The sequence below is a fragment of the Larus michahellis genome, chromosome 5 (genome assembly GCF_964199755.1).
Source record: "Larus michahellis chromosome 5, bLarMic1.1, whole genome shotgun sequence".
Classification (NCBI taxonomy): domain Eukaryota; kingdom Metazoa; phylum Chordata; class Aves; order Charadriiformes; family Laridae; genus Larus; species Larus michahellis.
Window position 1 is genome coordinate 38,929,549 of NC_133900.1, and position 24,590 is coordinate 38,954,138.

The following is a 24,590-nucleotide window of genomic DNA, read 5'->3' on the forward strand; positions in this document are numbered from 1 at the left end:
ACCCTCATCACGTGTGAATCCCATATCTTGTGAATTGAGATAAGAGGGAAGAATGGGAATAAGATGGAGAGGAGCTTGTCAGAGGAAAATCCCTATTAATGCTAATAGCCACATGCAACATGGTTCTTACTTCCTCCTCCTAATTCTCAAGACTTCTTGGAGCAGCCAGCTACTTTGCATGGTGTTGTTAGAGGTCTCTCTGCTCACCTGAAAACAGCCAGTTCTACACAACCATCCTGTTGTCAACCAACATCTCCAGCACAACTATCTGTGTGTGAGAGATCTGAGTGCCAGAAGCATCAGCTGAGTTATTCAAGATTCTGATGCTATGTTCTGAATGCAAGAGAGCTGCCAGTGTCTTGCTTTGAAGCATATTACTATAAGCTTCCTTATATACTTTCCATAAGGCTAAAATGCCTTGTGCCCAAGGACTTCCTAGCTGTAAAAGAAAGTCTCATGCCAAATTTGCATATATGTGCATTATTTTGACTAATATATGATTTGGGCACAGCACTTTTCTGTTTCTTTCCCTTCATGAATATATTCAGAATTTGAGGTATTTATTACATGTAAAGATTTTTTTTTATCTCCAGGAAGCATCTTACTGGGTACATAACAGGTTGAAACAATCTCCTCCTCTTTCAAGTGTAGATCAGCACTCTTATTATAATCTCAGATACGAGGTTTTGATGGTTTTAAGGGATTAGTAATGGGATATAAAGATTTTTCCCTACAGCATGTTAGGTCATTTAGGGTGCTTTTCTCTAGCAAATAAACATGCTGTTTGGTGAGCTCCATCGCGTTCATGTTCCGCGGGTGGCCCTGTTATAAAACACAGCCTTTCTTTGGCAGACCCTCTGGAGAGACTAAGGATCGAGTTAACGAGGGGACTTGAATGCCCTGGTTGTTTGAATTGTTTCACAGAGTAGTTGAGAGAGACACTAAAACTTACGATTACACAATTTAAACATGATGTTAGGGTCAGCCTTGAAGTCCAGCATTCTGTTTCCCAGGCTGCTGTTCTCACCCTTTCTGATAGAATAAAATGCATTTAAAACAGCATTTTGATATAAAATATATAAAAATAACAGCCATCTTTTAGGCAGTAAATTACTGGTGTCTAAGAAAGGAGAAACTTTGTCTCAGAGCTCGGATAATAGCATGAGTTCAAGATGCAGTAAGATGTCCTTTGAGTGATGCTACTGCTGCCATGTTTGAATTTAGAGTTGTGCACTTTTCCAGGTGATGGAGTTTTACTGCCAGTCCTGTGAGACAGCCATGTGCCGGGAGTGTACAGAGGGAGAACACGCAGAGCATCCCACGGTACCACTCAAGGACGTGGTGGAGCAACACAAGGCTTCCCTCCAGGTCCAGTTGGATGCTGTCAACAAAAGGTATGGATACTCCACTGATTATTTTCCATTTTCAGTTCTACCACTGGCTTCCTGTGTTACCTTGGGTAGGTGTTTTAATGTGCTGATTCCATGCATCTTTACCTAGAAAACAGGGATAGTGAGGCTAGCAAAAAGAAAAAAAAAATCCATTGAGTGTGATGCACTGAGGGATCAGAGAAAAAACCAAAAGATTTCTGTCTTTCACAAAACAGAGGCCATTGGAAATGCAAGTGTCCTCCAAAGAAGGGGCATAAAATGTTAAAGAGAAAAGTACTAGCCAATCATGAATTTCATGATAAATTAATAGTACTGGATGCTTAAAAGATTAGTACAAACAGTATGGTGGCAGAAAGGCTAAAGAGGAAGAAAAAGTGGGGTACATCTAGTTATATCTTCCTAAGTAGATACATTTGCATAAAGGACAGAGCATCCAAGGCCTCCTTGTTGGACATGCCTAAAATCTAACGGATTTCCACATGGGAGGGCCCTGGCTTAGCCTTATTTTATCAGACCAGAACCACTACGTGGTTATAAAAGGAATGAACTTCTGGGAAATGACTGAGTTTAAAGACAGCCTGCTGATGAGATTGTTTCATCAAAAGGTAGCAGGGCAAGGGCAAGTGTTTAATGACTTTTGAAACAGCAATCTTTGTAATTTAATCCCTCCCTCAGGCTTCCAGAGATCGACTCAGCACTTCATTTTATATCTGAAATCATACACCAGTTAACCAACCAAAAGGCTAGCATTGTAGATGACATTCATTCCACTTTTGATGAACTCCAGAAGACTTTAAATGTGCGAAAGAGCGTGCTGCTTATGGAACTGGAAGTGAATTATGGCCTTAAACACAAAGTAAGATGCATGTTTTGTTTCAATGAAAAGCTATGAATTTAATCAGCCGGTTTTTGCAAATGATGCAGGATGCCAGTTTGACAAACTGCGTCTGAGATCCAGAGGAGAACTTTGTTTTCCTGAAATCAAGTGCTGCAGAGCCTTATAAATGGAATCCAGACCCTGTATGGGCAGGGGGTAGCCCTTTGTGCACGGTGTGCGAGGATCTAAAATGGCCAACACACTAAGCAGGCATCTCCTTAAAGCCAACATGCTGATGTGCAGATGACAATAAGGGAACACTAAAGGAAAGTCTGAAATCCGTGGGCTGCAATCCTGTGAACCCCCCCACGAAGATACAGGCCAAACTATTTCTCCTGAACTGTGCAAGGCTTACTGTTTTGCTTTAAAGCACTGTTTTCCTTTCCAATGCCTGGTAACATATTTCATGTTAGATGTCACATAAAGATTGGAGGTACATCTCACTTTTTCAGGGGAATGCAGAGAGCAATAGATTCCAGAGCTACATTCACTGTCTTCCTATCTGGATGATTGAATCTTGTGGGTTCCCCCCTGTATTGTAGACTAAGCTTCAGAGGAAGAAAGCAGAAATCTGCACTTCTACAAAGAGAAGCTTGTAGCCTGGTGGGTAAGGTTTTTGTTGAGGATTAGTAAGTCTGAATCAGGCAAATGAAAGAATTTAGTCCTTGCTTCCTGGTCACCAGCGTCTGTTTTATATAAAAGAAAGATCTCTTCCCTCAAAGTAGCCTTCCAAAGAAAGTAGCATCAACAACTGGAGTTTTAGGAGTGCCTGATAATATTGGCATCTTTGGGCGTTCTCTGTGATTACTGAGCAGCTTGAGCATCTCCAGATGTCTGAAGCGGAGGAATGCTGCATTCCTGGATCTGGAACAGGTTTGATCATTAGGAAGGTATTGAACTGCTGGGCCTGTGAAAACGGAGGAATTCTAACATGTGCACAAGATGTGTACTTTCAGGAACACAGGGAGCCCCAAACCCTCAGGGCACAGAATTCAGTCATCTCCAGAGCTAAGCTGCAGCTGAGGAGCTTTCAGCATGAAAAATTTGGACTTGGATCCCAGGTTCATCTAAATGTATCCAAGATGTGACAAAAACTTAATTTTTTAGCAAGCAAATGTACTCAGGGTGTGTACAAAGTTCACACAAGATGGAATATTATGTTAAATTATCCCCTTGTTGTCTAAAGGGATTTAAAAGAGCTTAAAAGTTATTTTGTGTGTTAGAGAACCATATTTTTACAAAGCTGCACATAAGCAGTAAAAGAGGTATTTATCTCCCCTGTTTGTATAAAAAAGAGTGACTGGAATTGGATTTTACTTTTGAATGACTAGTAGTCCCGCAAGATAATTCAAATCCAAATATTCCATCATTCTGATAACGTGATGTATTGGGTTTCCGTGGGAAGGTTTTGGTAGCAGAGGGGCTACAAGCGTGGCTTCTGTGAGAAGCTGATAGAAGCTTCCCCCATGCCTGACAGAGCTAATGCCAGCCAGCTCCAAGGTGGAGCTGCTGTTGGCCAAGGCCGAGCCCATCAGTAATGGTGGTAGTGCCTCTGGGATAACATATTTAAGAAGAGGGGAAAAAAAGCTTATGCAGCAGTAGCCAGAAGAGAGGAGTGAGAATATGTGAGAGAAACAACTCTGCAGACACCAAGGTCAGTGAAGAAGGAAGGGGAGGAGATGCTCCAGGCACCAGAGCAGAGATTCCTCTGTAGCCTGTGGTGAAGCCCCTGGTGAGGCAGGCTGTCCCGCTGCTGCCCATGGAGGTCCATGGTGGAGCAGATAGCCACCTGCAGCCCCTGGAGAACCCCACACCAGACTAGGTGAATGCCTGAAGGAGGCTTTGAACCTGTGGGAAGCCCACGCTGGAGCAGGTGAATGCCCGAAGGAGGCTGTGACCCCATGGGAAGCCCATGCTGGAGCAGGCTCCTGGCAGGACCTGTGGACCCATGGAGAGAGGAGCCCACACCGGAGCAGGTTTTCTGTCAGGACTTGTGCCCCCGTGGGGGACCCACGCTGGAGCAGTCTGTTCCTGAAGGACTGCACCCCGTGGAAGGGACCCACGCTGGAGCAGTTTGTGGGGAACTGCAGCCTGTGGGAAGGACCCACATTGGAGAAGCTTGTGGAGGACTGTCTCCTGTGGGAGGGACCCCACGCTGGGGCAGGGGAAGAGTGTGAGGAGGCCTCCCGCTGAGGAGGAAGGAGCAGCCGAGACAACGTGTGATGAACTGACCTCAACCCCCATTCCCCCTCCCCCTGTGCCGCTTGAGGGGAGGAGGTAGAGAAATGGGGAGTGAAGTTCAGCCTGGGAAGAAGGGAGAGGTGGGGGGAAGGTGTTTTAAGATTTGGTTTTATTTCTTATTACCCTACTCTGATTCTGATCGGTAATAAATTAAATTATTTTCCCCAAGTTGAGTCTGGTTTGCCCATGACAGTAATTGCTGAGTGATCTCCCTGTCCTTATCTCGAGAGCCTTTTGTTGTATTTTCTCTCCCCTGTCCAGTTGAGGAGGCGAGCGACAGAGTGCCTTTGGTGGGTACATGGTGTCCAGACAGGGTCAACTCATCACATGTACTTTTCAAAAATGAAAAAAGGAAGAAAATTGGTAATTGAGTTTCAGATGTCCAATGGACTCAAAGAGGCCTCACGTAAAATACTCTGAACACATTTTAAATATTAGTTATCATAGGATTTAATATTTTCCATCTTTGTAAAAGAAAACTATATTGAGAAAATAATGGCTTTAAAACGTAGCTGCGAATTGTCTTCCTTCTCAGTTTGTGATTTGTTATCCCAGGCACACGGGGTTTTGTCATTCTGGGACTTTATAAGCTATGCTATCTGTTTAACTACTTACATCCTTGAATAAAGACAAGGCAGATTAGAAATGCCTCGTATTGAATCCTGAGAGGTTTATAGATGCCTAGAAAACCAGATAGCTTGAAATTTCAGTGTTGTCTTGAAATTTGTTCATTCTGTTTTGCTTGCAAAAGCTTTTGTGTTGTTATCACTTTCCCGTATCAGTAACTCATCAGGCTGGACTTTCTCCAGTGTGTGAAAAGCAGATAGTTTTGTAAAATTCAGAAGAAAAAATCCCTTAGAATGCAGCATCCCTCAGCAAGGGAAGAGTATCTCGTAGTGATAAATACACTCAGTCTCTAAGTTTACTTTAGAATCAATTGAAATGTTTCAAAAATATTTACTTTGCAGTGATGGTCAACAAAATAACTTCTCTGATCCACAGTAATGTCTGTGCCCTAGTTCTGCTCTGTAGGAAAAACATACCACATGTGTGACTGGGTACTTTGGTTTGGGGATTTCGTTAGCAGAGAATGTGGGGGGTAGCTGGAATGTTTGGACTTTCCTGGCTGTCATGAATTTCTCTGCTAAGTTGTTAAAATTCAGGGATCCTTTTTCTAATTCATTGCAAAACTGGTTTAAAAAACAAGTTAGACTTGTTGCCAGCCCACACCTAAAATTTTGAGTTCAATGCAGTTTTAAGTATTTTAGACTGAGGGCCAGAACTCAGCCTATAATAAAAGCTCTTTCTGAGTCTTAAATATAGAGTAGCTACCTGCTGAAACCAAAATTTTAGGCTACTCAACCCAACTCTTCCCGATATCCACAACCCATCCTTTACGTTTTGCTTTCCTGCCTGCTGAAACTGGGGAAACAACTTACCCTCTTCTGCTGGGGACACTTTTCCTTTCTTCACTTAATTAGATCAGGAATCACAGTTTTCCTCAGGATGGAAGTACAGATCTTGAGAGTGCCCTCTTGTCCGTCTCCATAGAGGAGTAAGCCAAGGTTTCCCTTGGCTCTGAAGAAATAGTTGCAAGTTTCTTGCAGCCTGCCTTATTAATGGGCCTGATAACTCCAAAATATCTCTATTTCTGTGCACACAGCTCAGTTCCCAGTAACTATTTCATTAACTGTGACTGCTGAGAATTAGATGGAGCAGGGTTCAAGCTTTTACATTTGGGTTTGTTGTGGGTTGTTCTTTTTTAAAATAGGCAAGACAGGCAGGACAATAATTCAGTCTAGGGTGACAGTGGATCTGTGAAGCCTTGTACACCCACAAGAGGGTACATTTTTTATGTTGCAGCATGATATTCCAAGAATGTGTGGGGATCAGTGTGGTACTTTTTCTAAAATAAAACTTTAAAATTAACTCTAAAATAAAGCACTATAAATTGGGTTTCTACAGAGGCCTTCAGATATAAAGCATGCTACGTCTTGCTAGGATAGTTCTTGTAACGTGATGCTAATCTGGTGTTTGATAATGCACACAGGTCCTCCAGACACAGCTGGATACCTTACTTGAAGGACAAGAAAGCATTAAAAGTTGCAGCAACTTTACAGCCCAAGCCCTCAACCACGGGACTGAAACTGAAGTTCTGCTGGTGAAGAAGCAAATGAGTGACAAGCTGAATGAACTGGCCGAGCGGGACTTCCCATTGCAGCCCCGTGAAAACGATCAGTTGGACTTCATAGTGGAAACAGAAGGCTTGAAGAAGTCCATTCACAATCTAGGTACTATTTTAACCACCAATGCTGTTGCCTCTGAAACAGTTGCCACAGGTGAGGGACTGAGGCAGACGGTGATCGGACAGCCCATGTCCGTTACCATCACAACTAAGGACAAAGATGGGGAGCTCTGTAAATCTGGGAACGCTTACCTCACTGCTGAACTGAGCACGCCTGATGGGAGTGTAGCGGACGGAGAAATACTTGACAATAAAAATGGCACTTACGAATTTTTGTATACTGTTCAGAAAGAAGGGGACTTCACTTTGTCACTGAGACTTTATGATCAACATATCAAGGGCAGCCCGTTCAAACTTAAAGTGGTCAGATCAGCAGATGTGTCCCCTACCACTGAAGGGGTTAAGAGGCGCGTTAAATCTCCTGGCAGTGGTCATGTGAAGCAGAAAGCTGTGAAAAGACCTGCGAGCATGTACAGCACTGGCAAAAGAAAAGAGAATCCCATTGAAGATGATTTGATCTTCAGAGTAGGTAGGTGACTTGTCTGCTACCTATTGACATACTTAAAAACACTTTGGGGAAACTGGATGAAAAACTTTAGAAGTTAAATTATTTTAAGGTTAAAGCTGGAAGTAGAGCAACCTTGATAATACCTTTAGGCCTCTTGACTTTTGTTCATATGTAAATTTTAAAAGCACATACTTCAGAAATTCTGTTTGCAGCAAATATTTAATTGGAATTTGGGTTGAGAAACGCGTAAGTTTGATTTGTGACAAAATATTTTACCACCTCTTTGGTAGTCTATTTGGCATCATAAAATGAACATATAGTACGATTGATGCTTCCGATTGCATTAAATTTCTTCTTTAAAAAGTTGCACGGCAAGAAGGGTAGTAGGAGGACTGCTTCTCTGAAACTATTGCCCTAAAGATTAATTTAATTAATTAACCTGGAACTATACGTGCTAGATCCTGTGGTCATATATAGTTATTTCATTATGTCAGCATAGGACAAAATTACGATTTCCTTTATTTTCTTTTTTTCACCAATATCTAAATATGTTTGTTTCTTTGTGTAGTGTAATGTTATCTCTAAATCTGTGAACTTCTAATGCTTGGTAAAAATATAACATCTTGGTGTCATTTACTGTGAATTTTTTTCAGATCTTTTGATGTACTTTGTTTTTAAGCTACATAATAATAATTATAATTTTTGAAGTCTGTATTTATTGTATTTTTATAATGTCTGCTTATATAATTAGAAAATACTTTTCACTTTGTACAACTAAAGAAAAAAGCAAGTTAATTCTTAATATGTACAAGTCGGGATTTCGGCAGTATGTGTTACCAAGTTTGACAACCAGTTGGCAAGGTGGCTTTCCCCTTTGTAGCAGAGAAGGGATGGTGGTTAATCCTGGAGGATTTTTAAGTAATTCTATTGAAAATTCATCTAGACACCATTTGTCAGTTGGTTGGCCCTGTCCGTCTGCTTTCTCATCCATCAGTATTTCTAGTAGATTCCTTGCTGTGATAAAGAGTACATGCAATAGCATAATGGTTTTATATCAGAAAACGTATTCAGCAAGCATGCTTTGCTTTCTGATCAGACAGTACAATATAAGCTTTTGATGGAGCTACTCATAAAATGACCAGCCTTTCCCAGATGGCCATTGCATTTCCTCGTCAGATAAACGACGCCATAAATATAACAACTCAAAGCATTTTTTACAGAGGCAATGATATCCACTTTTACTGTCGCTAAGGCTAAGTTTTATGGTGACTGCTGAGTCAAAAGTTAGAAATACAACGAAGAGCAATTCATACTGAAGTCGAGCCAGCCCTACTCAGCAGTAACCATGCTTTATTGTCCAAAGTTAGTAAACAACCTTCGTTAAATTAGTACTCACACACAGCCCTTCCTCTAGTAGGAGGGTGTTCTTGCTGCAGAAGCTATTGCTGTAGTCACCACCAGCAGAGCCCCTGTTAGCAATCCCATGGGGAGAGAAGCCCTTGCACAGGGCAGAGTGACCAGCCTCAGGCTCCTGCTGCAATAGAAAGGGACTTGTGGCTCTTCCCAAATGCAGATTTGCTGCTGGTACCGGTTAAGTGTGGCAGAGGGTATGTATAAATGTAGCCTAGATCTTTTTTGGGCTCTATTTTGGGACTGGATTAAACAAACCAGTTAAGAATAATGTCTGAGCCCTGTCTAGAAAGAAAACATCTCTCTAATCTCTTCTGGAATGGTTGTGATATGTTATAAGCTAGACAGAGAAGGGGTTGGATGGACAGATTCAGGCAAAAGGAGTCTCTGTGGGTCTGTAGCAGGTAGGAGAAGGATGTTGTGGCTGACACCTTCACTGAATGCTAAGCCCTCTCGTTCACATATATCAAGCACTAATTTGTCCCAATGTGGAAATCGTAGCTCCAAATACTTAAAAAAAAAGAAAGGCGGAAAAAAAGTCATGAAATTATTTTAAAACTGTTAATATTCTTATTTAAAAACATTTGGTATGGATTGAAGTGATTTCAGCTTGTAATTTCTGATTCTGTATCCCTTGCTTCTAGCGAGCAGTTTCTATCCTGACTACCAAATAGTGGTATGGCTCCAGTTTCGGTTTTGATGGTGGTGTTTGATTTTTTTTTTAACTGTTCTCTCCAATACACCATAAACTCTAGAAGTCTTAAATGTTTTCCAAAAAGTGCAGTGCCCTTTCTTTTGTGATGCAGTCATGACCATGTGCTTTATTTTTCAGTTCTGCCTCTTCCCCTTCTTCACCACTCTATCCCCCTAAAAAAAGAAGAGAAAATATTAGAATAAGAGCTATGCATGTCTTGGAGCTTTTGCTTGATGAAACCTCTCGGGAGTGTCCACATTCAGGATACATGGCTATTACATTGAAAAATTGAGCTGAGAGTAATACTTCATCCTATTACATGTTCAGTTCTCAGCCACTCATTTCGCAGAGTGACCCTACTTAGAGATGTCCCTCTGGGCTTCTGTGGGCTTAGGTATGCATTGTCTGAATGGTCTCTTAAGCCGTTGCAGCTATAATGCTCTAGCTTTTTACGCTCTTGCAAATATCCAAAATTAATGAAGACAGGTAAAACTTCTAACATTTTCACAGCGATTGCCTTTGGATTTAAGAGTTTTTTTTAGTTCCAGTTTCACCTCACTTCGAAAAGTTAAAGTTTGGTTCAGTTGATGAGGTAATGTAAAATGAAGTTTATTGCTGTTGTCCAACACGACTGCATATCTCTATTTTGAACCCATTGTTGAATTCCTCTGATAGCCCCAGCCAAATCTGGATTTTTATTTTAAACTGGGCAAGATAAATCTTATATTTGGGCTGCCAGAAGCTCATCCAGCTGTGTTGGAGAACCGTATTGCAATATTCCTATGGGCATCCAAGTACACAGGGTATGCTATTGTATATATGCTGATATATGGGCTTTTATGTACAAGTAAATTGATTAGCTCCTAGCAGGAGATTGTTCTATTAACAGAGATAACATTAATGCAACATTAGGACAGTTAAGTGCTTTTGTTCATGGGAATTGTGCATTGTATCTCTTGCCAATTCTGTGTTATTCATGGCTTTTAAAATGACATGTGGTTCTATTCAGACATTTTAAGGTCAAACTATTGACTACACATTCATACATTCGTGTAATTCATTATTTACAATAACAGAGTATTTCTTGCTTCCTCCTTTTCTCTCAATAATTTATATCCTTACCCTTTTTTAATTGTTTTTAAACAGGTGTGACCTCTGAGGGTGTATCCATGCGGTATTGGTGTAGCATGTACTTAGTTTATACAAATGAAAACAAAAATGCGCTTATGATACCCAGAAAATAATCATTGCACAAGGTCTTTTGCCACCTCTACAAGTAGTAGGAAGCACAAAAGAGAGGGAAGGCTCTTTTCCGTTACCTTGCTTTTGTGCCTTAGACCCGTGCTGAGCAGAGGTAAATGGAGGTGAGGGATGTTCACAGTGTCAGTCACTTCCACCTTCCCTGGAAAACCTCTCCCATGTCCTCCAAAGGAGGGTTAAGAGCCATGGGTGGCATCAGTTAGCTACTCTGTCCAGGACCCCATATTGCGCTCTAGCTCTGCCATTCTATGCCATATGCCTTGATATTTTTTCTCTTCTGGAACTTTTCATGACTGGGTTCTTTGACACTGTTTAGCCATAGTGGTGCTATTTCCCACTTCAGCTGCTTTTTCTCTTCATTTATTTATACTTGGGATTGGCATCAGATACAGCCAGATGGAGAGTTGGCTCTCTGCTAGCAAGTTCAATTTTCCTTTTCCTCAGACTGTGTTTAGTTGTCTGTTCAGTCGTGTAACACAGCATCTAAGTTTAGCTGGTACATTTAATGTGTGTAATTCACTCTGATTTAAAAAAAAAAAGTGCCTTTAACAGTACCTTCTGTCAACCTCCTTACTAGGTGTAGATATCATCTTCTGGTCTGTTATCAATGCTGAAAGCAAACAGGAGCCTTATTGTGCATTTATTTCGCATGAAAATTCATGAACAAGGCCTGCGTAATAATAGCTTTAGTGCAGTTTAAAAGAGGCTTAGGAGGAGCAAAGGGATTCTTGATCAGGTGTTTCTTCTGTAATTTTCTCTGAAGGCCTCTGCCTGAAACTCTCTATTGGATTGTCCTGTTTGAAAGGAGCAAGGCTGCCTACAGATGCATACTTTCTGAGCTTTACAAAAATACAAGCGGATTATATGGGTTCACATCTCCTTGAAAAACCATATATTTTTCCAACTGCAGTTAACCCCCTTGTATGGATGGTCCAGAGGAACCTTCTCCCTGTAGCAAGCAGCATTTGCTTCCTCCCATTCCCCCATCCCTTCTCTGCCTTTCCAGCAAGGTCCTGTCCTGGCCAAATTACAGCCTGGCTAAGGGCACTGGAGGAGGAAGGGGTGTGCATGTGTAGTTGTTCCATGCAGTGCAGAAGTATGATATGTGAAATGCAGAGGCCCCTCTGACACACTTTAATCAGTTGTTCTTCATTCTGTATTTCAGAACTCTGGAATAAACCCGTTAATAAGTAGTATGAAATAGCAAGATGTTTTCTATACAGAATTTACATTTCTGTAGAAATAAGAACACATAGTAATGGGAAAATAGAATTACATTTTCCAGTTTATTAGCTCAAATCCCTCTAAGGCTTTTCATGAACTCTTTATGAGTTTGTAATGGCCAGTGTGAAATTTAGCCAGGCCTATATTGCATAGTTTTGCAGTCATACCTGTATTGGACAGGGGCTGAAGAACTCTGATATCACACTGCTGGCAAAATCCACACTGTGGGTCTTATGTCCTGATGACAGAGACCCGGTCTTGGTTTGACTCATGTCATTCGGGGTTTTGCTACTGTACCAGCAACAGACTGCTCCCGAGGTGCACCTACCCCTTGGATTTGTGCATACCTAACTGTGGGAGCAGGGGTTCTGCTGCACAAGCAAGGCTTGGAGGTGGTCTTGGCCAAGCTTTTAGGGACAGATGCTGTGTAAAGCACATTAACACAAATCAGCCCAAACTTCGCTACCAACAGTGTGTGGGAGTGTCTGCCAGAGTTCCTACTGAATTATTCATTCCTCTTCAAAGGTTACAAACATTGTGTGCCTTCATCCAACAGACTGATTGATTTTAAAACTTAGAGATTTGCATGGGAACTTGGATTTAGAAACACGTGACATTTATTTTACAATAAGCACATAGCTTGTTAACAATCTGATTCAGTGCGGTTTTACTACAGAGTCTTCTGTGTTTCAGCTGTATCTGTTATGAGAGGGGGCATCACATCTTCATAATGTGTAAGGTTTGACTAAATATCTTTTGGCGCTGTGAAGAAAAAAGAAGCAAAGCTAGGGAACAGGAAAACAACTCCTTGATACCTGTCTATGCAGTATGTATGTAGACCTTTCCATGCTGTGTAGTTCTATCCTTTTTTTCAGTACCACATATAGAACACGAAGAAGTATTTGAAGTGTTGTAGGCAGGAAAGAAATGGTACTTACGCAACATGTTATGGCTACTTGCAACCTCTGAAGTCTCCCCATTAATCTGTAATCTTTTTGCAGGGTTTTTGTCTCTCTCAGTCCATTCCCTTTCTCCTGGGGGCCGTGACATGGTTTTTCTTTGTGTTTGAGGAAGACGATAAATCTAGGTTAGCAAGAAGGGAGGTTATTATTCATATTAGTAAAACTTAGAAAGCAAAAAACGCTCCTTCTATTACTATGAGCATCAAAAATGTACATTGTACAACAGGTCTGTCCAGATGTCCAGCACTTACAGAGCAGCTTCTTATTGCAGTTACGTGATGTAATTTTTAATATCTCCTGTGATGTCAATGGGCTTTTAGATTATGTTTTTTTCCTTCTTTTTGATGAGAGTCAATCTGGCCTCTATTGAGTAAAAGATTTAAATTATGAAGCATTTTATGTATGCTAGATTGTCTTGAGCTGAAAATGCTGAAAGCATATCGTCAAAGCTAAATTAATGGGTTTGTGCAGGCTACGCTCAGTAATACCAGAAGGAATTATATAGGGCTAAGGCAATTCTGATTGTTTATTATCTGCATACAAAGATGATATAAAAGGAGCTATTCCACAGGCCACAGATCTGCTTCCTAATAATTCTCTTCAGCCTCCCCTTTTGAAAACTCTGCTGTCCTCTCCCAATCCCCAGCAGCTTGCCACAGAAGTTGCAGTAAAATGTCCGTCCTTTCCTCTATAGCTCAGAACAGTGGGGAGGTAAGGCAGGGCAAAGAGAGGCAGCTTTCATCTCTAAACCAAGGCTGCTTGGAAACACTGGAACAAGGATCCCACAACCGTCCTCTGGTTCCAGCCCTGTGCATTTGAAATGTTGGTGCCTCCCTGCGAAGGAGCAATGGGTGACAGCCCATGACTGAGAGAAGACAAAGCATGGGGTGCTGTGATACAGAAGGGTGGTATCTTGCAGCAAAAGATTCGCTGAAGACTCTCTCTCAGGCAGGTATGCTTATAAGGCAGGAATCTCTACTTACAGGAAGGAGCTATCAATCCCTTGGAATTACAGAGTCAGTTGCAGGATCCTGCTTTTCCAGAGGCTGACATACTTTATTTTCCTCTCATCATTTGAACTGCTGCCGCTGCTTATGCTTGGATTCAGATCTTTGCTGGCACAGTGAATTATTCAACTCAGAAAGTTTAGTTACCTGTTTTCCTCTTGAACATAACTTAGGAAATAAGCTGTGTTTCACTAACCACAGCTTTCTTCTTCAGAGAAATTTGTGGCACTGGGAAGGGGACTGTATAAAGGCCTGTGTGCAAATTAGAACCTATGCGATGGGTTTAGTAGCTGCAAAGCGCTATGTGTAAAGCTGTTGCATGGAGCTGAATTTCATCTGCATGCTTGCTAATAAATCACTATTTCTTAAACTTACTGTGAAATGTGACTATGGCATTCATGGGTAATTTCTTCTATTTTTTCCTTTGATGTATGTTTACGAGGCGAGGTCCCACTGAAGAACATTCAGAGTAACTCTTTACATAGGTCCCTCTTATCTTTAAAAATTAAATTCCTTGACTTTCAAGAACATTTTTCTAAGGGTAAAGAGCATACATTCCATAAAGTTTGTGCTAGTTGGTTCCAGATGCTCTAGCTTACGCCTCCTCTTTTCTAACAAATGTTTTCCCTTTACTCTCAGTAGTAAAAGGAATGTTTCTCCCTTTTCATCCATTCTCTTTGGCTAAAAAGCAACAAGGAAACTTATCATTAGCATATGGTGGAAAAAAATTACTGCATGCATCCCTCAGGCACTGCTCATTAAAAGAATACACAGAAATGGCTCAAGTGTGGGTAATGTAATTGGTGTGTAACTCACTATTCCCTGAATATGTACTTTCCTCTTGCAGTACAAAAATTGAGAAGTATTTGCCTTGTTTAGTGGATGGAGCATACGGAGTTCAAAAAAACAAGCCTTGAAACAGAAGGACATGCTCACAGCACCAAGTGCAGAGGAATTAAATGTTACTTGTTAGCCAGAGACAGGAAATATGCATCCCACGGCCATAATCACAGCAGAAAGAAGGGTTGTTAAGAGCATACGCACCCCTAATGAAAGCTAAATACAAATTAGAGCTAATATGTATGTCTTGTATTGGGCATCACAGTCAGAACAGTTTCAATCACTGAGCTCATGGATATTTTGGAGTAAAATTAAATGCAAGTTTTTCAGTTAAAACCGTATATTGAAACCAATTAGTATCTGATATGCAGCCAGTGAATGCATATAAAAATACTTCAGCAGGAAAAATAGTGCTGCGTCCAAGTCTTGGAAAGAACAGCTTATAGAGTCTTTTTGTTTCAAAATTAATTCATTCTGAATAACCTTAGGGTCCAAGATCATAATTGCGGTCTTGTCTAAAGACCCCTGAGCTTCCTTTACAAACAAAGCAGGAATTTGGATACTGTTCCTGTGCTCCAGGTGTAATTTGGACCAGGCTCTTTAGGGCTGACCTTTTAAAGACATCAGTTTGCTGCGTGACTCTCCTCAGAATGTCTCAGAACAAACATCTAAGTAATGAGGCATCTAAACGTAATGAACTTTTGTGAAAATTTGACATTTTACAGCTCCTTATCGCCTTAAGCCACTGGGGAAAAAGACTTACAGTTCTGTGTAAGTCACTATTGCATTTGTTCTGGGTAAAATGGGACCTCTGTGTGTGTGTGTGAACTCCTTTATTAGAACAGTCTAATGCAGGCCTTTGCAGAAGCATTCAGTCTCCAGGTGTTGGTCTTCATGGCCCACACGTCCCGGTCATTCAAAAGCAATTCTTCATCTGAGTTTCCCTTCTAAGGGAATTTTTAAAGCCTATGCCTGAGAACTGTGTATGAGTGAATAGGAAACTTTCCTGTTTTGAAATAGCCCCATCCAAAGTGATCACTGATATGTTTTATCTCAATTTTGTGACTTCACTGAGGAGATTTAGCTAAATGTACTAAAATCCTGTGATCTGTCTAGGTTCTTATCTTAGCCTCTGTCTGTACGTTCCCGCAGTACCGCTCTGTCATTCTCTTCTCAGTTGAATAAAAATCTGCAATTTAAGAAAAGTCCATCACATATGAAGAAATATTTTACTTGTTACCTCATGCAAGAGGCAAATCATGAACACTTTGATCTGTGAATGTCAAAGAGGTAATTACATCGATGGGGGCTTAGATGGCATACGTGTCAAAGAGTAAGAACAATCCCTTCTCTTACTTAGAATTGTGGATCTGTAACTGAGATCATTCTTTGAAGTTGTAACCGTGATAAGAACTCTTCAAAACAGAAATCTATAGATCAAGGATGTAATACATGCACGTGTTGGCATTTAGTTCCTAACTGATTAGTCCTGTCTAACCTGATTCCTTATGTACTTTGTGCTCAATTTTAGGCACCAAAGGAAGAAACAAAGGGGAATTTACAAATCTTCAAGGTGTAGCTGCATCTACAAATGGAAAAATATTAATAGCAGACAGTAACAACCAGTGTGTGCAGGTATGATGATATGCCGCTTCCACTATTTTTCTCCCCACCCCCACCCCTCTGCCTTCTTTATACTTCAGGAAAGACACGTTTTGTACAATTCAAGCAGATACAGAGAATACGGAGGAAGTTCAACTTGTTTATCGTCCATTATCATTCCATCTTCTTGACCTGCAGCTATCTTTTTCAGATCTACACTATATCTAGTATGTATATCAGAGTTTATTTCCCTTCATTATGATGTTTGGCAATGAATGAAGAAAACAAGTGGTACAGTAATCTGGAAAAATGCCTTTTTGTAAATATCATTTTACATTGTAAATTTATCACTCCGTAATTCCAAATATAAATGTAGAGCAAGGTGCCACAAATATAATTTCTTAAGCAAATACAAGTACAAAAATAAACATGTAGATGTAGTTTTCAAATGGCTTTTAGTCTACTTAATTCACTTTTCTTTCTGATATCATGATCAAATCTTTTCTGTGGTAGCACCCCGACACCTGTGATTTCTTGGCTTCTGTAACCTGTGTGAAAATCAAGCTGTGTTTTTTCTTTTGGTTGCCATGTATCTTTTTTTACCATTAACAATTTGTCATCACTCTTCAGTCTGCCCATGTGGTAGCAATGAACAAGGCAGCAGTGTGTGGCTTGTTCTTCAGTATGTGAGAACCAGCAAGCCACATGCAGTAAGAACTCGTTTCCAGGCCTTTTCAAAGAGACAGAGTCAAATATTCATCAGCACCCTCACACTTGGTAATTTGCAGCCACTTAGAGGAAATTCAGTGTCTAATTACCTGGCTTGGGGACACAACCAGCGGACTGAATTTTGTACGGCTAAAGCATCTCTCAGGAAATGGCCTGGTACTTATCCCTAAGTCAATTCAATTCAATTTTGAAATTCTCTTTTAGCTTCTGTTCCTACCTTTTCTACAGACTTAGTGTTTGACTATGGCCAAGTCACTCAGTGCCTCAGTTTCCTCATTTCTAATAGGGGAATAATACCACTTCCTTCCAGCTGAGAGGGATATTGTGAGGCTTAATTCAGTAATGTTTGTAAATTACTTTAAGATCACTGAAGAAACTGTGCAATGTAAGTGCAGAGAACTTCTTTATTTTGAAATTAGGCTCCAGGTGGAAGCCCCTTCTTAAATTAGGCATATCACTTTCAAATATGGACCGTGCAAAAGTGCTTCATGTTCCTAACTCTCTTCCTGACTATAGTGTTCATTAGTGACTTGCTAAAATCTAAGCTCCGAGAAATAGATGATGTTATAATGCAGACTTAATTTCACAATGAATGTTTTCTGTTACAGATATTTTCCAATGATGGTCAGTTCAAAAGCCGTTTTGGCATACGAGGAAGGTCTCCCGGCCAGTTGCAGCGGCCAACAGGAGTGGCTGTGCATCCCAGTGGTGACATCATTATTGCAGATTATGATAACAAATGGGTTAGCATATTCTCATCAGATGGAAAATTTAAGGTACACATTACCATGTGGACTCTCACGAGCGTTGTCTTACAAAGGAATGCAAAGTAATGTGGGTTTTTTTGTCAAGAAACTGCATAGTTTGGTTGTAACTTAGTCCAAATTCCATTGTCGTGATGTGGAAACCCATGACACAGCCATGTTGTATAATTAATAGGAAGAGGTCACAGCTGTGATGCTAATGTTGTACCAAATAGAGACAGTATGTTCCATGTTACAGTTCCACACATTAGGTGCTTGGATGGCTTTCCATATAGTCAAGGATAGCTAATGTAATCAAGTCTCGTTGGACTAGCTCAACAACCTTCATATCATTAGTATTCTGATTATACAGAAAGGTGTGTGCATATATGTATATACACACAGACATAAAAAATGATGAGGAGGACATGGGGCTCTTCAGTGACATAGGGAGGAGAAAAATAAGGTAGCAGACTGATGATGACTTAATCTACTTATTCCATGTGTGTCAGCAAATCAAATGTATAATTCATGTATGGAGAGAAATTTCCTGTTTGGCTAATTTTCTGGCAGCCTATTGACCAAAAAGCTCAGGTCCTGAGCTGCTCACATGTATACCAAGAAATGGCCTTTCTTGAAGTAGCCTTTGCAAAGAGATGATGCTATAGCAAATAGGCTCTTGTGCTTGCGTAGTCCTCAGTGACCTCCATCTGGGAAACAGATACGTGGATGTTTTTAAGAGTATCCAGGTCCTGTGTAGACTCGAAGCTAAAATAAAACAATACTCATGTGCAATGCAAGTGTTAAATAATCTAAATTACTTGCATTTACAGAGAGTATGTGATTTTCCTTGTCAAGTAGTTTTGAAAATGTACAGTTACACAGGAAAACCTGGGTTTTGGCTGAAGTCCTTGAATGAAACGAAGACAGCGGAACAAAACCAAGGAAAGATGTAATTTAGTTAAGAATCCAAATACTCTGAGTAACCTAAGTGTGTTTTAAATAATTATTAACATCTTTAATGTGAACTGGCATGATCTGGACACAGAGCATGGGCGGGCTCGTTTTTCTTCCTTCTCAAGACGTGCTGTAAATCCAGCACTTCGGATGGTGCCAGCTCTGGAGGTAAAAGCCACAGCTCTGCAGGAGCCAGGACCCTATGTGCTGTACACTACCAGCAGAGAGAAAGGTATTAAAAAAAATTAATTACTAAGGTAGTTCCTCTGACATAGAGCCTAGCTTTGGTTTTAGTCAATGATTTTGTTGGATTGCAAGAGATATGTAAAATTGGCAATGTTTGTGTGGTTAATACAAGTTAATGCATCGGACTTTATAGTTCTTGGGAGTAGACTGATAAAATGAGAGATGAAACATCAAAGATATAAAATCCTATTTTTAGGTTGAATGCAACAGGCTATATTTATGAGAGAAAAATATACAAATGTTTGTAGAAGCATTTTATATATGGAGGGCAGGCACAGTCGTACAGTTGAAGCACGGGTCATGGATATGACAGATCTAGCCTGTGGGAATCTGGGCAAAGCCTTGTAATTTTTTGTGTGCTGGCAATGGTAATTCTTAGAGGGGCTTTGTCTTTCACAAATAAGAAGCTCTGACAAAAGCAGACCTCTTATTTTCATAGCAACTCTGATCCCTTTAATAGGAGTAAAATAAGAAGGCTAAGATACACAGAGAGATAGATAAAGGGATAATGGTGTTTCCCTTCAAATGACTGTGCCTGCAAGTCATTGTACATGATCTCTGATGCAGGTGGTCTGCTAGTTGTTACCTCAGCGTTATTGGGGGTCTGTAATCTAACTTTTTTTGGTGTTGTCCCCTTCTTTCTGTATTTACTTACATTTACTCTTCCTTAGTGGTGTTTTAATAGTCATGTGAGCCAGAAGGCAAATTTCCTCTGGAGCCAGGCCCAAGCATCTCCCCGATTACAGCACTGGGCTGACTCACCCCAGCAACCTCCACTGCCAGGCAGAAAAGTGTCACCTTCCTCAGTCGCTGGTAGCAACAGGGACAGAGCTCCGTTCTCCTAAGGCTGTAAAACTTGCATAATGCAGAGGTGGACAAACCCTAATCTAAGGTTATACCAGAACACGAGTCTCTTAAAATGAAAGGTTGTATTATCCTGTGAACCTTAAAGCCTCAGACAGGGTCTTAGGAACCGGGGCTTCTGTTTCTGGCTATGCCTCGAGTCTCACAGGTGACTAATGATCTTCCATTTCACTTCCCAGTGCTTTGTTTTCCTCATCTGTACAAGGCAGATAACAGTGCTGGCTTCCTCTGTAAGTTACTCTGAAATTGCTTAAGAAAACTGTTAGAGAAGACATACTCCTAGGCTAAGGAGAAAATGCCTGCCAAAGCAGCAGTATCAGCTTCAGCGCCAGTGGTAGTGTTCAAACCTAGTGATGGAACTGGAGAACAGAGCCAAGAGAATGATTCTTGGTTCCTCTGAGGAGAGAACTACTTTCTAGTCTTGAGGGGCTGTATCTAAGATAGCTTGTGATCCGCCAAACAGGGCTGCAAGTCAAGATCAAGTTTAGATGAGTGGGAAAAGATGGAAGGAAACATTTTATCTGTCAGACTTTTTTTTTTTTTGTGTCTTGTTAGAATAATTAAGAAGGAAGCTGCTTGAAGCTGGTCACATGTTCAGATAGGAATAGTTCTGTGAAGTGTGGTTAAGTGGTCACAATTGAATTAAGACAGTGACATGAATGATAAATCCATTTATTGTGTGACATTGAAATGTGTGGCAAAGCCGTGTCTCCATATTGGGGAAGTTCTCAAACAGAAAAAGAAGGTATGGTGAAAGTCTGTAAATTAATTCCTGATAATTGTGAACCTTTCAGACAGCGACAAGATTGGTAGAGTTAAACTTAGAGTTAAACATATCCCACAGCAGAATATTTTCCACCCGGGTAGGGTGACTTTATAAACACATATTTGAAAACCAGTCTAAATTCATACGAGCCTGTAAAATAAGGGACATAATGTCCTTGACTGAATTCAATTAAACACATTATTTGTATTAAGGTTTCAGATGATTCATTATACTTTATTCATTTCTAATGGCAGAAAAATCTGAAAATACTTCCATTCATACACTTAACAGGAGTGACTGGGTTTCATAATGTTCTGTTCTAAATAATCAAACCTATAATTCCAAGAAACCTTCCAAAATAAAAATATACACAGCACATGTTCAGCCGGACTCAGTAATGTGTCATCAGCATATTCTGATCTAAAGTGGAAACAGAGATTTTAACTAAAAAGCACTGCAAACTCTAGCTGGGCATAATTTATTGCTGCCTGCAAATTATATTTTAAACCCTGGCCCAAGAATAGTGATTTTTATTACTCTTCTCAGCACTGAGTGCCCATTAGTATAGTATGTGATTTATTCCTGATTTTTTTTGTACATATTTATATGGGCAGGAAGACACTGTACTCATGAATCTGAGTCATTTTTCCGTAGGAATCCTGGAAAGATGGTAAGGAGGTGGTGCAATGCACAAGCAGACAAACACACGGGCATCCCAGAGGAAAGAAGGGAATATGATTTAATCACCCCAAAGGAAATACTTCTACTGATTTGCGTTTGGTTTATGTTTTTCCTGTTTTGTCGTTATGCAAACCTGAATACATTTTGTACGCTCCTATCTTTTCCCTGGTGAACACAAAGTCATTTTTAGTAGTTTTCCCTGGGGATATTTTAGCATGATTTAATTAGCTGGTTTTTTGACTAAATATTTAGCAATTTCAAACAGCAAATGTACTTGAACATAAAACAGACACATGATCATTGCATGTTAGCTAAACATAGTCTTGAAGCTGCAAGATTTACTCCCTGGAGTTTTCTTTATTTGAACTGAAAGCGGTTGTGTAGTAATGCTGGTGACTTTGTACCAGACAGCCTCAGGGAACCTAGATGGCTTTCTTTTGGGATGGCTCCTATTTTTACCTGCAACCCCACCCATGGGAATGTGCTGTGGAATACGAGCATGGAGCTTACTAAGGATAGTTGGGCTCCTTCAGATACTAACATGGTTGTTTGCTTTGAAAACACTGGGGAATTAAGAGAAATGAGTTAGGTAATGGATCATCTCCATGCCCTGTAATCTGTCCCACCTTGATAGTTAGTCACAGAGTTAGTCACAGGCTAACAGAGCTTCAGCTACTCCTCACCACTTGCAGGAGGGAGGGGAGAGGGGCAGAGAAGTCAGAAGCATTGCTTGTTCTAGGCGGTGATCTGTCCCACCCTGCAAAGGCAACGAGGTGAAAAATGCTCGTTTCATAAAGATGACGAATATCTTAGTATCTGTTTCATTTAAATTCCGTTTGGAACAGGAAATTATGTTCTCCACCTCAGAGATAGACCTCAGTTTGTAGGATGTGTCTCGCACAAATTACTACAGGATCTGAAAGTTCTGGGTTGTTTAATTTCAACACAGTCTGTTGGGTGGATTGCGTGTCCAGCGCAGTAAAGAGGCTGGCAGGAGACCCGACTTTTGGAACCAACTGCTTCCAAATCTGTCCATCATTTTTTAAAAAACCAACCAAACCCAGAAAGCACGTTGCTGCATACCAACAGCAAAACCCCCAAACAATTAGGTGGTATTTTTATAACCTTTTTAAAATGAAAGGTCAAAACTCAACTGATTTTATGTAGATTAAACCAGTTTCTAGAATCTCTGCCTGGAAAAAAGAGCAGGACGGTGAAAAATTTGAAATGGGTTACAAGGTGATCCTAGAATCTTTCTAGGTATGTGACCAAGTAGCTTATGGGTTTCTTTGAAGGCTTTGCCTGAATTTCTGCTTGCTCTGGGCTGGATGGGATGCTGTTGCTTAGATCTGCTTCTTAGATCCCTTTCTTTTTGATCCGACTAAAGAATGGTTCTAATGTTTTCTGATTTGACAGCTCTCTAGCCTTTCCAAATAATTCACACTGTGTGAGTTCCACCTCATCTCCACTGAAGGTTTTTCCATCGATACAATATGGAATATTGTATACAGTTCCCCTCCTGTTGCCGATCATGCTCGCAGATGTTTTTAGTAGTCACAAGGCCTTTTTAAAATTATGGAAATAATTTTATTTACATAAGACAGGAGCAAGCTTTTATTTGTTTAGTGTTTTAAATACTACTGTATTCGCTGTTTCGGGGCACGATCCTATCTCCTTTGCGGGTTTCAGCAAAGGACTGTCTAAGCAGCAAGTGAAGCAACCTCATGTGGATCTGGTGGAAGATATAGAGGTTGGCTTGAGCTTTAGCTCTGCTCAAATTCTTTCCAAGAGCACTCAGAAGCTGCGTGGTGTCTCACAGGACATCATAGCCTACATCCCCCTCAGCTCTGATGCTCCAAGAGTGAGCTCTGACTGCTCAGGCACTCAGTAGGCAGTGCTAAAGGCATGTTTCCCTGTCCATAACCAGGCGGTTGTTGGGCTCAGCAATAGTATGCAATAGGAGGCAGAAGTCCTTTATCCCTGTCTGCCTGTCCTGCTGGGACACTAGTTCTGGCTATACAGCTATTTGTGATGGTTTCTGACAGATGCGATAGTTTATCAGGACATACAAATCTGATGATTGTGTTTCTCATGAGTTGTATATTTGTTACTGAGGTGCCAGATTTTCCACTCTACAAAGGATATACAGAAAGTAGTCTTTATTTTCAGTTGAAGAAAGAATTATGACATGCACAATAAGAGCTGATAAAAACAATCACTTCCCTCTGGGAAACTTTTGATGGCAAAAATGTCTCTCTGTCCTGCTGTGTGCTTGTAATGCAATCTTTGAACTATACTAATGTCTATCATGCCAACATATTTTCCTGTTTTGTGTTTTCCCTTTTAGGCCAAAATCGGGTCTGGAAAGCTCATGGGCCCTAAAGGTGTTTCTGTGGATCGTAATGGACACATCATTGTAGTGGACAATAAAGCATGCTGCGTCTTCATCTTCCAGCCAAATGGGAAAATAGTCACCAGGTTCGGTAGTCGAGGAAATGGTGACAAGCAGTTTGCAGGTACACTTGATGGTAATATGTAAATCCCCTTTTCTTGCCTCTTCTGCTCACATTTGCATGATGTTTGAGCATGTTGAAGACGCTATATCCTACTCGTTTGTCCTGGGGAAACTCTACTAACATAGAGCTATTATTCACTTCACCATTTGTTTAATTGGTCAGGAAGACTGCAACATCTGTTCTGCAAATGTAGCTGTAACCAGATTGTTTTATCTACCTCTCTGTGCCTGGAAGCATTTCAGATCAGTGACCCAAGAAAGACTGGCCTTAACTAGCATTTTATAAATGCTTTGTAATGCCTACACTCAGCTGTTCATGATAATCAACTCAAACACTGTGCTTTATGTTTCCAATGATCAGATACACGTTAACCAATGCCCTAAGTGGTATATTCCCATTAGAAGATGAGTGTAATGGGATAGCGTTAAGATCGAGATCAGGAAGACACAGTTATACAAACGGAAAATGCCAGTTTGGGGAAATTACCACTTATATTCAACTGACTGCTTGCACATGGTGTCTTTCAATTAGAACATGCAATTAAGTTTAAAAAAAAACCCAAAACAACTGACATATTTTGAGTGAGTAGCTGTCCTTTCAAAATTTGAAATGACGATGCCAAATTACATCTGCAGGTCATTTTACAGGTGTTGGGTCACTCTGAATAAGTAGTTATAGATTGGTCTGATGTTCTGACTGGTTCACAGCACGAGAAATAGCATCAATGGTATAACTGCTTTTATCGTACTTGAGATCTCTTGCAATGTCTTATGGCACAAGTGCCATATATATATAATTTATGAGAGTTTTGGTTCTAACACAGCTAA

General features: G+C 40.5%; 1 protein-coding gene across 18 annotated transcripts in view; it reads left to right on the forward strand.

Moving 5' to 3' along the window:
• The window catches only part of TRIM2 (tripartite motif containing 2), a 93,350-nt gene that overhangs the window by 59,605 nt on the left and 9,155 nt on the right, over positions 1 to 24,590 (forward strand). For 10 of the 18 annotated variants that reach the window (XM_074589688.1, XM_074589692.1, XM_074589691.1 and 7 more), the window contains 6 exons: positions 1,243 to 1,394; positions 2,067 to 2,247; positions 6,560 to 7,283; positions 16,191 to 16,294; positions 17,599 to 17,766; positions 23,595 to 23,775. In XM_074589688.1, the coding sequence (XP_074445789.1) occupies positions 1,243 to 1,394; positions 2,067 to 2,247; positions 6,560 to 7,283; positions 16,191 to 16,294; positions 17,599 to 17,766; positions 23,595 to 23,775 (1,510 nt within the window). The remainder of the gene's footprint in view (positions 1 to 1,242; positions 1,395 to 2,066; positions 2,248 to 6,559; positions 7,284 to 16,190; positions 16,295 to 17,598; positions 17,767 to 23,594; positions 23,776 to 24,590) is intronic. The other 8 variants (XM_074589700.1, XM_074589702.1, XM_074589701.1 and 5 more) reach the window with 1 other exon arrangement.